Source organism: Pelodiscus sinensis, chromosome 2 (assembly GCF_049634645.1).
Source record: "Pelodiscus sinensis isolate JC-2024 chromosome 2, ASM4963464v1, whole genome shotgun sequence".
Taxonomy (NCBI): domain Eukaryota; kingdom Metazoa; phylum Chordata; order Testudines; family Trionychidae; genus Pelodiscus; species Pelodiscus sinensis.
In genome coordinates, this window is record NC_134712.1 from 164,710,654 (window position 1) to 164,723,442 (window position 12,789).

At 41.3% G+C, this 12,789-nt stretch overlaps 1 protein-coding gene across 1 annotated transcript in view; it reads right to left on the reverse strand.

Annotated features, from left to right (window-relative positions):
* The window catches only part of STK17A (serine/threonine kinase 17a), a 43,784-nt gene extending 38,154 nt beyond the window's left edge, over positions 1-5,630 (reverse strand). Inside the window, exon 1 of the mRNA XM_006124107.4 lies at positions 5,341-5,630. Within this exon, the coding sequence (XP_006124169.1) occupies positions 5,341-5,498 (158 nt within the window). The 5' untranslated portion in view covers positions 5,499-5,630. The remainder of the gene's footprint in view (positions 1-5,340) is intronic.
* Positions 5,631-12,789: the final 7,159 nt, after the last annotated feature.

Genomic DNA, 12,789 nt, shown 5'->3' on the forward strand with positions numbered 1-12,789 from the left:
ATCAATATAACGACTTCCACTGACTTTGGACTGACCCTTTAATAGCATGCAATTTTAATTCTTATGACTTAAATACTGACTGCTGGAGTCACAATTTGTTTAATCTCAGTATGTAATTTTTGTCAAATTACCACAGAGTCGATATCACTGACAATTTAGTACATACTGAATTCTTAACCAAAAATATTTTATCTTGGTTTTAGAGAGATATGAAGTATGAAAATGATTTCATGAAACACATGAAGGTGCTCTGAAGTGCATACAAAAGCTGCTTTGAAAGCAAAGATGAAGTCTAAACACTGGTACTGCCAGATTTACCAAAACATTCTATTCACAAAACAAAATAATACACAGTGTGGGCTATACATGTACAGCACAGTTGAGCTAGACAGTGGACTGATGCAGCACTTAAAAGTCAAGTTAGATAGAAGTTTAGATTGTTTACAAACATAATAATTAGCTATACAAGACTGAAAAACCTGTGCAGATTCCTAATTATACCTATAATTACCGGTATTATAATTTCTCATGGGCTTGCATTTTTAATGTTGGCTTCATCCAAGAAGGCAAATGATACTAAGAGATCAAAACCTTTTAGCTCTCGTTTAGAACTAGTAAAAACTAGTTACTATGCAACTAGTAAGGCTCATGCTTGAGGCAACTTCAGAGCAAAGGTCCAGCAAAAAACATGCTAGGCAATCTAAGCTGAAGCTGATTCAATATTATGAAATTTGATATAAATGTGTACTTCTAGAGAGATTTACAAAGCTAGATTTAAAAAAAATAATAATTATTGTGTTATAATAGCAAGTGTTCAGACAAGTTCCCAGTTAGTGTCTCCTCATTTTCCCTTTCTTCAATGTCTTACTTTGAATTCTTAATAGGGAATTCTTGAAAAGCAAGTGATTTTGCTGTGAAAAATACTGTAATAAGAGAGCAAACCAAGAGAAAACGATAGTTCATTCTGGGCATTATGTGATTGAGAGGGAAGTTATTGTGATTAACTTTAGAGATGAATAGATGGGAGGAATATTAGGTAAGAAATAAATTACCGATTAAGTTTAAAAAAATCTGACATCCACATGCCATATTTAAAAGTACGTGTTTAAAAGAAAAACTATTTTTGTCTACAGTTCATGTTTTCACACAATGTTCCAAATTAAAAAAAAAATCATACTTCAGACTAAAAATTATTTAGTTAGACAAATAACTAAAAACTCCACAATCACTTCTTCACACTATCACCATCATTAGGATTATTAAAATTGGCACACATCTTGGCTTACAGAAAGGAAACAAAAAAAGACTTAAGTAATTGCAAATGAAGCAAGAATGCTTTACATCATATGTTTACCCACACTTTAGGTTGTCATGGGTTCTGCTAGGGAGCAGCAGAGAATCTGACATTACTTTAAGTAATCCTTTCTCAAAGTGAGGTGCAAAACCTTCTGTCACTACTATGGATGCAGTATTAATAGTGACTTCTATGAGCATATTCATCTTTTAGAAAACTTAAAAAAGACTGTCTGAAAGGAACGGAAATGCATAAAATTAGCTATAGAATTAATTCATGACAAGTATTTGTCTGGAGTGCATTTCCTCACACTCCACTCTTTCATTTGTTATAGGGCAAGAGATGTGGAATTTCTTTTCAAGTGATGAATCCAATCGCCAACAAATTTTCACCCCTTATCTCTGTCAATATTGCCAGTGTCTGTTCCATAACTGTGACACTCCTATGAAACCAGTTTCAGGCCTGGAGAGGTGGTCATTCCAGCCCAGCCAGAGCAGCCTCTACCCAAAGCAGACCTCTCCTGGCCAGAGCAGCCTGCCGCAGCACTCTAGCCCAGATGGACCAGCTCCCGTCCACTTTCATTTAAGTGGTTAACCAGTTAACTGATTAAACAGGATTTTACATCCCTAATTTAAATCACAATAACCAAAAAAATCTGATTGAAATCAAGTTACCAAAAAGTTGAGAGTGATTGTGCTTAGAGTGCACTTAATTTTGGAGTAAGCCTCACTGAACTCCCTGGTACTTACGTTTGAGGAAACAAGTAAAATGATAAAATATTCTCTGGGAAAAACTGGGTTATGTTAAAGTAAAATAGGGAATAGACTTAGGGCATCACCTTTGTGGTCTGTGACCATGATGTTCCAAAATAAGAGGCATGTAAATAAAATAAGAAAATGCCACTCAGTGGCAACTGCAGATTTATATTACTGCAGCTTTCTGTATTGTATGCTTGAGTGACGTATTCTGAACCTATTTAATTAAACAAGCCATAAAGACTAGCCAAGCTAAACTTTTTTTCTAGCAACATCCAATGCATCAAACAGCTTGGGAATTTACTTGTTAAATCACACTTATACTAAAACGCATAGACAGTCTTGAAGAATGATGCATTGCAAATTGAACTATTTAAGTTACTAACTAGTTGATCCACGCAGCTATATCCACATCTTCATATCCACACTTTCTCGCAACAAGCAGTTTTCCTTATGATGTTTCATTTTGCAACTACAGGTTGAACCTCTCTGGTCCCGCAACATCCGTGATCCGTCATGGATGTTGTTGGACCAGAGAGTCCCGAGACCGGCCGCAGAGCCCAATGACCTAGAGAAGCAGTTCTCAAACTTTTTGGGCTACGGAGCCCTTTACATGTGTAAAAATTTATGCGGAGCCCCAGTGGTCCACTGATTGTATGTGTTGTACCTATCGATGTTTCCAGTTTCCCTGGGGCTTTGCGGAGCACAGTTTGAGAAACACTAGTTTAGAGCAAGGGAGCTTGGTGATCTGCTGACACTCCCTGGGAGACCCTGGAATCTGTCAAAAGAGGGGCTGACCTCCCTTGGTCTGGAAAACTCCCTCCTTTGGGACCAGTGAGGTCCTGAAGATGCCAAACTAGGGAGGTCCAATTTGTAGGACCTGCATCATTTTCTTGCACTGCTCACATTTGACATATTTTCCTTTTTTTTACCCTAGAAATGAATCTCTCAAAATATTCCCAGATAGAGGGTCTCTTACACCTAGAAGACATGACAGTTTCTCTGTGGCAAAAGTGTGGGGGAAATACAGAAAGTTACATGCATGCTAAATAGTGACTTCCCCTTTTCTTTCCACTCCATCCCACTGTTTCTTTCTATGCTGCCTCTGTCATTTCCTATATACAGTAAAACTCCAATAGTCCGGCATCCAATTGTACGACACTCCCAATAATCTGGCATCAAAATGGCAAGAGCCTAGTGAGTGAGCTTCGGTAAAAAATGAGTTACAAGGCAGCAGCTGAACCGAGCGGGACCAAGTCAGTCTGCCACTGGCATTGTGTGATGCTGGACAGTGCTTATGCTACAATAGAAAGGGTTAAAAAACACTTTATATACAGTATATACTGAAAATAAATATATATATTATAGTACCTCCTGATAGTCCAGCATATTTGATAATCCGGCACCACCTAAGTCCCAAAGGTTCCAGATTATCAGAAGTATACTGTACTGCCTCTGTCTTTAAGACAATGTCTTAACTAATTCCTTTGATGTGGTTGGCCTAGGTCCACCACATAAGCACAGAACAGAAACAATCCTATCTAACTTGTGTCTTTCTTTGCACTAGAGATGTTAAAAGTCAGTTAAATAGGTAACCTGTAACCACTAAAAATCTCAGTGATTAAACGCAGAGAGCAGGAAAGCCACCTCCCTGGGAAGCGGGGCCACCAAATACTGCCAATTCTGTTTCAGGGAAGGAGACACTGCTGCCCTGCCGCAGTGAAGCCACCTCCCCAGGAGCTGGCTAAGCACAGATGATACCATTCATCAATAAGCATCTGCTCATCAGTTATATGGTTAGTTAGTTACACTAACATTCCTAATTTGCATGTTACTTTTTAGTCTGCTGAGAAGCAGAAATTGAAAGCCCAGAATTTTTAAGAACAGCAAATTTAAATAAAAAATTCCAATATTTTTTCTTTTTTTTGAAAAATCATTTTTATCCAACCAGATCACTGCAGTAATTCAGGGTGAACGGGAGCTGCGATCCCCGTACCTGCAGTGGCAGAGGTAAATATGAAGATGTGGGAGCCTACCAGGGGCTAATCCTAACAGACAGATCTAACATGTGGGCTGGTATTTTCCCACTCCTGCCTTAGCTAGAGTATGCTTTCTGGAAAGAGACTCTTATTATTTTAACATTTTGTAATGGACAACCCAACACATTCCTTGTTAAACTGTTCCAATGGTTAATTAATGTTACTTGAAATTTGTGCATTTTCTGTAGCCCCAATTTACCTAGCTTCAGCATCCAGCTGCTGGATCTTACTATATTTTTCTTTGCTACATTAAAGAGGCCTATATAGAAATCTTTTTCCTATATATTTAAGTAAAGTTATATTTTGCTGAGCTCATTTCTGAATATTTGTTAAAATGCCAACATCAACTTAAAATCTAGACATTTTAAGAGTTTTTATGGAGTACTTTACAGCTCCTGCAGCCCACTATTTTTGAGATTTCACAACCCTATTTATCCACTCACGCCCCAATAAGGTGTTTTTCTTCCCTTTGATATGTGAGACACTCAAGCAAACAAAAGAATTAGTGCTCATAGAGAGGGACAAACGTGTCACTGACAAAACGAAGTGCTATTCAAAGCAAGCTAAAACAAGAGAAAGCAGCTTCTCTCTAATCTCGGGCAGTCACAGTAATCATATATGAACAACATCCTGCTGTGGGAAAACTTGCAGACAGAAGCGTTGTTCTCAACATGACAAGCGTCTCCAAGTTCAATGTGTGTGTACAATGAGGAAGCTTGAGATGACGAGACCTGAGCCACAAACGCGGGCCACACCCCAAGAGCCACTTTCCAGAAAATAAGTTACCAGAAGTTCTGGTCTTTCCCACGGGTGACAATCCCACGCTGGGGAGAAAAGCGCAAGAGGAAGCCACCCTGCTCTAACTAGCGCTTGCGCTTCAAGTGTCTCTTTCCCCTTGTGCCCCTGCAATGGATCTCGTTGGGAAGCAGCAACCCCCGCGTCTCTCCCCGCCCCCCCCCCCCCGTTCTGCATCGGGGGGGCAACCGGCACGGCCAGCGGCAGAGCGGCTCCCGTGCACGGACAGCACCTGCCACGCCGCGCCCTTGTCCGCACTGACCAGAGCCGACGGCGGAGCGGCATCCGCACTGGGCTGCACCGGAGCTCGCGGGCAGGGCAGGGCGGACAGCACCTGAGCCCCCGGACCCGTGTCACCCCGAGGCTGCCTGACAGGCCGGTGGGGGGGGGGGGGACGGGCTCCGCGCGCGGGGCTGCCCCCATAGCCGGGAAAAGGGGTGAGCGCCCCGCCGCTTACCTGCCGAGCTCCCTGCCGGGGCTGAGGCTGTAGCGCTCCTGGAAGGGCTCGGTGCGGATGGCGGTGCGGATCTCGCTCAGGAAGCCGCCCCGTCGGCGGCCCCGGCCACAGGGAGGCTGCGGGGCCCGGCTGGGCGGGGGCTTCTCCTCGGGGCTCATGGGGGAGGGAGGCGAGCGCAGCGCTCGTGCCTGTGGCGGGGGAACCGTCTGAGGCGCGAACCAACCGCCGACCCGGACCGTCGCGCGGGCAGCTCTGGGAGCAGCCAGTCGGGCCACGCGCCGCTCCGAAGGGAGGGGGCGGGGCGCGGCCAGACCCCGCCTCGCCTCTGCCACAGGGGGCGTGGCTGACGCGAGGCCGAAAAAAAAAACCCCCAACTTTTGGGCTGAAGTGGCGGTTGACGGCGCCACCTACTGGGCCGCGCGCGCGGGCGAGGGAGAGTCGTATTCTCTCTCGCTCTCGCCCTCTCCCCCCGCCCGCCTGATGCGCGTGTCCCTCCCGCGCCTGCGCTCATCCAGTCCCGTCCAGCCAGTGGAAGCGAATGGGCAAATCTGCCGCTGCCCGGTCCTGCTCGCGTGCAGGCTGCCTCTGTAGCGCACAACAGCGCCTGACTGTGCCCCCCTCCCCAGCGTGACCCGCCCCGTCTGCGCTGAAGCGCGGGGGACGCAGTGCGGCTAACTGCACCTGTGCAAATGTCCTTGCCCCTGGCCCCCCTCCCTGCACAGCCACTGCCCCAAATCCTCCACTGACTGAAACAGCACAAGGCTGAAAACTAAGGATGTTAAGGACTAGTGGATAGGGTTGCCAGATGATTTCAACAAAAATACCGACACAGTTGAAATTACATCACAATCTACATTACATTTTATTTAGAAAATACCAGACATTTATATTTTCTCATATTTTCTCACTTTGTTTCCTGAACAGAAAGTTCAAATACTGGCCTGTCTGGTTTAAAACCAGCCACTTGGCAATTCCTACTAGTCACATAGAGGCAGAAAAGGGGGTACTTCAAAGTGGCAGTGCCCCATGGAGCCTGTACCTGGCTTCTGTGTGGCGCTGCCCCTTTGAAACTCCGCGGAGGCATTTCAAAGGGACAGCGCCACACAGCTGATTCCGGATTCCACAGAAATGGCACACGGAGCCCGGAATCAGCTGAGGAGTCCCCCGCTGATCCCAGGCTCCACCTGGCATTTCAAAGAAGCAGCGCAGCATGGAGCTCAGGGTCAGTGGGGAACTCTGAGTCCCCCACTGATCCCAGGCTCCATGAGGGCTCTTCTGCTTTGAAATGCACAAGAGCTCCTGCTAAGGACTCTTGTACATTTCAAAACTGACACCCGCATACAGCCTGGAGTAAGCGGGACTTCCCGCTGGCCCTGGGCTGCACAGGGAGTTCCGCATTCCTCCTTTGAAATGTACAAGAGCCCCACTGGAGCTCAAAGGAGGAATGCAGAAGTGCCTATTGATTACTTGAATAGTAAATTACTCGATATTTAACATCCTTACTGAAAACTATAACAACATGCACATTTGTATTGGTTGCTAAGAAAGGTTTGAAAACATGAAACCTAGAAATCTCCTGCCTCCAGGTGCAGAGGCTTTAAGGCAAAGTACCAACTACTGCAAGGCTGGTGATAGAATCAAAGCTGGTAACATTGAAATGCTGATCCACATTGAAAAGTCCAGGCTGCATAGACCTAGAGAATGTGCACTCATGAGTGGGGACTTCCACGTGTGTGTATATAAAAAACAAGGCTTATGTCATGGCCAAAAATATTAAGCCAGAACTGTGTTGAAAAGAAATAAGCCAGTCTATGTCATCCTCTTTGCACAATGATAATAGTAAATGTTTTGAACTGTAATGGAGCAACATAATGTCTGCTATATAAGTGAAAGTTAAACTGCAGTCAATAGACCAAATACTCCCCATGCAGTTCTTTAATACTACTCAAGCAGCTCACAGTGTACATGGATTCTAGCATGCTTGGAGTAAGGCAGAATAATATTAATTATATTACAGTAGCATGTATAGGTCTCACTTGAACTGTACAAATGCATAATAGGAAAAAGGTGCCCCAAAAAGTGTATAGACAAAATAGAGTACAGGCCATTTCCATTCTTTCTTAGATGCCACAGTTTGACAGAGGCAGCAGAACTACCTCAATCAGTCTTCTGCTGGTAGAGAACTATCCTGTACAGGCATAAACTGGATTTAGCCAACTGAAGTATGTGTTTCAGCAGAAATAGAAGGGTACCAGAGATTTTAAAAACATATTAGAATCACGGAAAGACTTCCATACACTTAATGACTGAAATTATTAGTACTGTTTAGAAAGATGTGATACACATGTATCAAACTGATTGGCATAGACAATTTGAGTGCTTCTATTTACCCTCACAAGACAAGGACAGGGGAACATCAAATTATATTGAAAGGTAATATGTTACTAGAAACTTTTTTCCTCACTACACAATGCATGAATAACTTAATAAAGTCACACATCATTGAAATGAAGAATTTAACATGCTTTTTAAAAAGAATCAGATATTGATATGGATAATGAGAACATATATAGTAAACATACAAGGCATATGACCCTCATCCATCCATTAGCTAATGATTTCTGGTATTTTTGCTATGGCCAGGCTATTCCATAATTATTCATTATGAGTTTCTTGGACTTTCTTGTGAAGCTTTTTGGCGACTAAATATTGTAGGACACTGGACTAGAGGGACTACTAGCCTCACATGGAAAGGGGATTTATATGCTTCTAAATACATTCTAACTTGAGAAGGCAGTCCCAGTTCACTGTCAAGTTCTTTGGAGACTGGAGTTCTCTTCTGGAGGGAAGAATAGTTGTCTAGTGCGTAAGAAATGGAGTACAACTGGGTGAAGTTAAAGGAATGGACATTTTTATCCTATCTAACAAACCCTAAGTTCTATAGTTTTGCTTTAGGTACATTTTGAAGAAAAACCTTCTGTGACACTGCTATTTAAAATAGATACTGCTAAAGCATTTCTCTCTGTTAAATGACAGACACACCCTTTGCAATGCCAGCCAATCAGGGTTGCCAACCATCAATATATTTACCGACAGTCAGTAAAAAATTATCTGAAATTGGATATGTCCATAAAGTCCATAAAAAAGTAGATGTCCATAAATTTCTTAAAAGTGCAATAAAATTTCAAAAAACAGCAATTATTCTATAGCAATTAAATTTCCTCTGTGCTGCTTCAGCCATTTTACTGAAGAGCAGTGGAAATTGGACGTTTTAGTTGTTTATTTAGCTCAATGGTTGAGGTGACGTAATGTGATCCACATTATGTTATCATCTATGGTTAACAGTGTCAGTGTTCGGATGTGCGATCACAAAATGGAAAACTTCCAGGTCCATGACTAACTAAATTAAAGTGAGTTAAATAGCACATTGTTCTTGTGATGTATGAATGACAACGATTACTTTTCACTTTTGGCCATTTATGTCGTCTTAATATAGTATAAAAATATGTCCATAAAAACATTTGTCTGTCTGTACATTTTTCGCATTTTGTCCGTACATTTAATTTCTGTGGGTTGGCAACCCTGCTGCCAATATCCAGGGCCTGTAGCCAAAAAGATTAATGAGATAATAGCCCCACATATAGGAAAGGATTCTAAACCACCCAGTCATTGATCAATGATAATTGAAGGGTGAGTGAGCAGACTGATGACTGAGTAGTTTTGGAAATAGAGAGTCAGAGATACAAAATGAATATTTTTAAAATGATTTTCCATTATTTTATAATTTTTGGAATTTAACAGAATGCAAAGCTTTGTTAGAGACTGACAGTTTCAGTGCACATCTTGCAAAGAATTCTGACTAAATGGTAATTGGGACAGATTCCTATTATTAAACAATAAAAACTAGGAGTTAACTTAGCTAGGAAGTTGTTAAGGTTGAAAGTGCACATTAGGGTGTTAACTAACATCAAGACAGTGTGGTGTTATTTCCCCAGGATACTTTTATCTCAAAAACACAAATGTTTATAAATGAATGGTTAATTCTTGTCATGTGTTCCCTTTTTATTTATTCTCACCAGAGATAGGTTACAGTTTCCTAGAAAACCATGTCCTGGACGGACTATTTAAGTTCCTGAAGATCTCAAATCAACCCCTTCAATTGCACCCGAAAGCTAATAGGTAGCCAGTGTTGCCTAGGAAAGAATCAGTGTACTATGTTCATTTCACCTAATTTCTGGAGACAAGAGGCTGCATTCTACTCCAGAATATGAAAGCATCCTCCCTTGAATGGTAGTGCTAAAGAGTGAACATTACAACACATATGGCCAAGGTGGGCTGCATACAGCAGACAGTGTCCACATTGCTCGTTTTCTAAAGAGTATTGAATTGTATATTCCTCCCTGCCTTCCTTGTCCAGGTGCCTGAGCCAACATGTCTGTTGCCAGCAGGATCTAGTTTGAGTCATGTTGACATACTTTGTTCACTCTTGATTCAGCAAGTAGAAGAGTTGAATATGTCTGTACCATATTCTTTGATATTCAGATCACTAATATTTATACTTTATTCCCAAATATCTGATGTTATTACATTATATATTGTATTTTAGGGCAATAAATACCCACAAAACTATTTAGTCAACTGGGTTTAATTCATATGCCACCATTGTTTTTTATCAGTATCAGCATATCTGTTATTTATATTTTGTCTTTCATCCTGAAAGATCTCAAATACATTATAGAATTAAACAGTTGCATACTACACACAATTATCAATTCATCAGTCATTTAAATGCAACCATATGTGGAGTGAAAAAACAACCCAAAACAGCAATTGCCTAGTAGTTCACAGAACACCACAAAACAAGGAAGTGAATATATGTGTTTTCTAAATGGAACTGGAAGGAAAATGTAGGTAAACAAATACAGCTACCTCATTTGGTACCTGCCAAGAGGAGTGGGGTCCATAATAGCTCTCTCACAAATCCAGTGGACTCTTTAAGGACTTTTGTTCTATATACTGTAGTATAATACATAAGTTCATTTTTTTCCTGTATATTACTGTTTTACACAGGTAGTCACAGATGTTACAATACATGCACACAGACAGACAAATAGATTGTTTTTTCCAGTTTGGATAAACAGCCTCAAAAAACTTAAATTTGTTTCATGAAGTTTTATCATCCATCCTAATAAGTAAATTCCCACCGTTCTTTACTTTATCTCTTTCTCCTCCATACAGTAGGAAAGGCCCAAAGAAGGCTGATTGAAATTCAGTGTTTTAAAGTAACAGAAAGATAGATTTGAGGCATCATTATACAAGGGAATGTATGGTATCAGAGGGGTATGTATAGTATCAGAAGAGAATGTATAGTGGCACTGTACATTTAGCATATAAGGAAAATTCATGCTTGTGCAGAGGGCCAGTATAAAGCCTATACACCACTTCAGTTTCACTTAAATATTAATAAAAGGGACTTATAGTGTAGCATAAGCCTTGTGCTGTCCATCTTCAGAGGAGCAAATTTTAGCCTTAGTGACCATAATTCCGTCCATTTAGAAGCTAGCCAATTGATATATATATATATATATATATTGACCACAGTTACTGCACAGTGAGAAAGTATGTGTATGATTCCTCTCTCTCTTTTTGGCTGTGTTGGTATTCAGCCACATACAATTTAGAGGAAAGCTCTTGTTATGCTTAATTACATTCAAATAGCACGACAAACATTCATTTCTGCTGAAATCATTTGTGCCTTAGTCAACATTTTTTCCTTTCAGCGTTGGATGTTCTAGGAATTAATTCTTTTTTTATGAGCTGCACTTGGCCTGCAAGCTATACAGAATGAGGTGAAGTGGAGGATAATGCCTCTTAGGCTTTGTTTAGGAGAATGTCCTTTTTTATTTATGTCTGCATGCACTGAAGTGAAAGTTTATTTTCAGTTGTGCCCTTAAGAAGTGATCAAGCAATGTTGTATAAGAACATAGTATTTGCCTGAGATCTTTCCAGGCCTTTCAGTCTGGTACCTTAATTCTTCAGAGGAGAGTATCCTCCTCTTCCCAACATTGAATATAATTGAACTGTGTTTGAAAAAAAAATCTTTCTTTAACCAATATGGTGATCAGTTAACTCAGCATGATATTCAAATGTTAATACAATTTTTTTCTTTAATCTAGTGATAGCACTGTATGTAACACCAGGTCTTCTGCAACTGTAAATTTTACAGTCTGGCTACTTGCTATATGAAGAAATGTTTCCTTTAATTTATTCTAAATTAACATACAGTACTGTCATTTTCCTAATCTGAGGTGTATCAGCCATGTACTCCTGAATTCATCTTGTCACCATGTAAGGCCTCACTTTTCAAGGAACTGAGTCCCAAATCTCCCACTGAATTCAGGTGGAGCTGGAGGTGCTCATCACCTCTGAAAATCAGCTCCACAAATTTTTTAGTTGAAATTAATCTGATTCAGTCTGAGGACATCAGACAAGCTAGTTTTCTTATCAGCTACAACTGCAGTCTTCTTCAGTCTTCACATCCACTTTGCTGTTTAAACAAAAATTCACATAGCAGCACAAGGCATATGTTTTCACCATTTCTGCAAGTTTCCCAAGGGTATGTCTACACTACCCCGCTAGTTCGAACTAGCGGGGTAATGTAGGCATACCTCACTTGCAAATGAAGCCCGGGATTTGAATTTCCCGGGCTTCATTTGCATAAGCCGGCCGGCGCCATTTTTAAATGCCGGCTTGTTCGAACCCCGTGCCGCGTGTAGTCGCGCGGCACGGGGTTCGAACAAGCCGGCATTTAAAAATGGCACCGGCCGGCTTATGCAAATGAAGCCCGGGAAATTCAAATCCCGGGCTTCATTTGCAAGTGCGGTATGCCTACATTACCACCCTAGTTCGAACTAGGGTGGTAGTGTAGACATACCCTAAGTTATTATTTGATCTGACTGGATGCTTTTATTTAAACTGCCACTCATTTGGCACAATGTTTGAACTGACTCATTTGTGGAACAGGTAGGTGACTAAGATCTCTGTAGAAAGATTTACGAACATTCTTTCCTGGGACTCTTCCAATATGTGGAAATGGATTGCTATTTTGCAGCAGTTATAACTCAGAATCTGTGTGCTGCAGGTAAATACAACAAAAATTGTTTTAATCGTTTGCACTAAATATCTGTTATTAAAGATCTGAGCATGGTTGAATAGGACCACATATAAAAGTAAGTATAGTATTTTAATTCAGAGGAAACACGTGGACTATTCCCTTAGGGTACGTCTACACTTCCTCCCTTGTTCGAAATAATGAGGAGTAATGTTAGTTTGAACCAGGGGGTTCGAACAAGAGCACACTTCCTGGTTTGAATCAGCTGGTGAGCGGAATAGCGTGCAGGCGAGATTATGCTAATGAAGCATGGGATATTTAAATTCCCGCTTCATTAG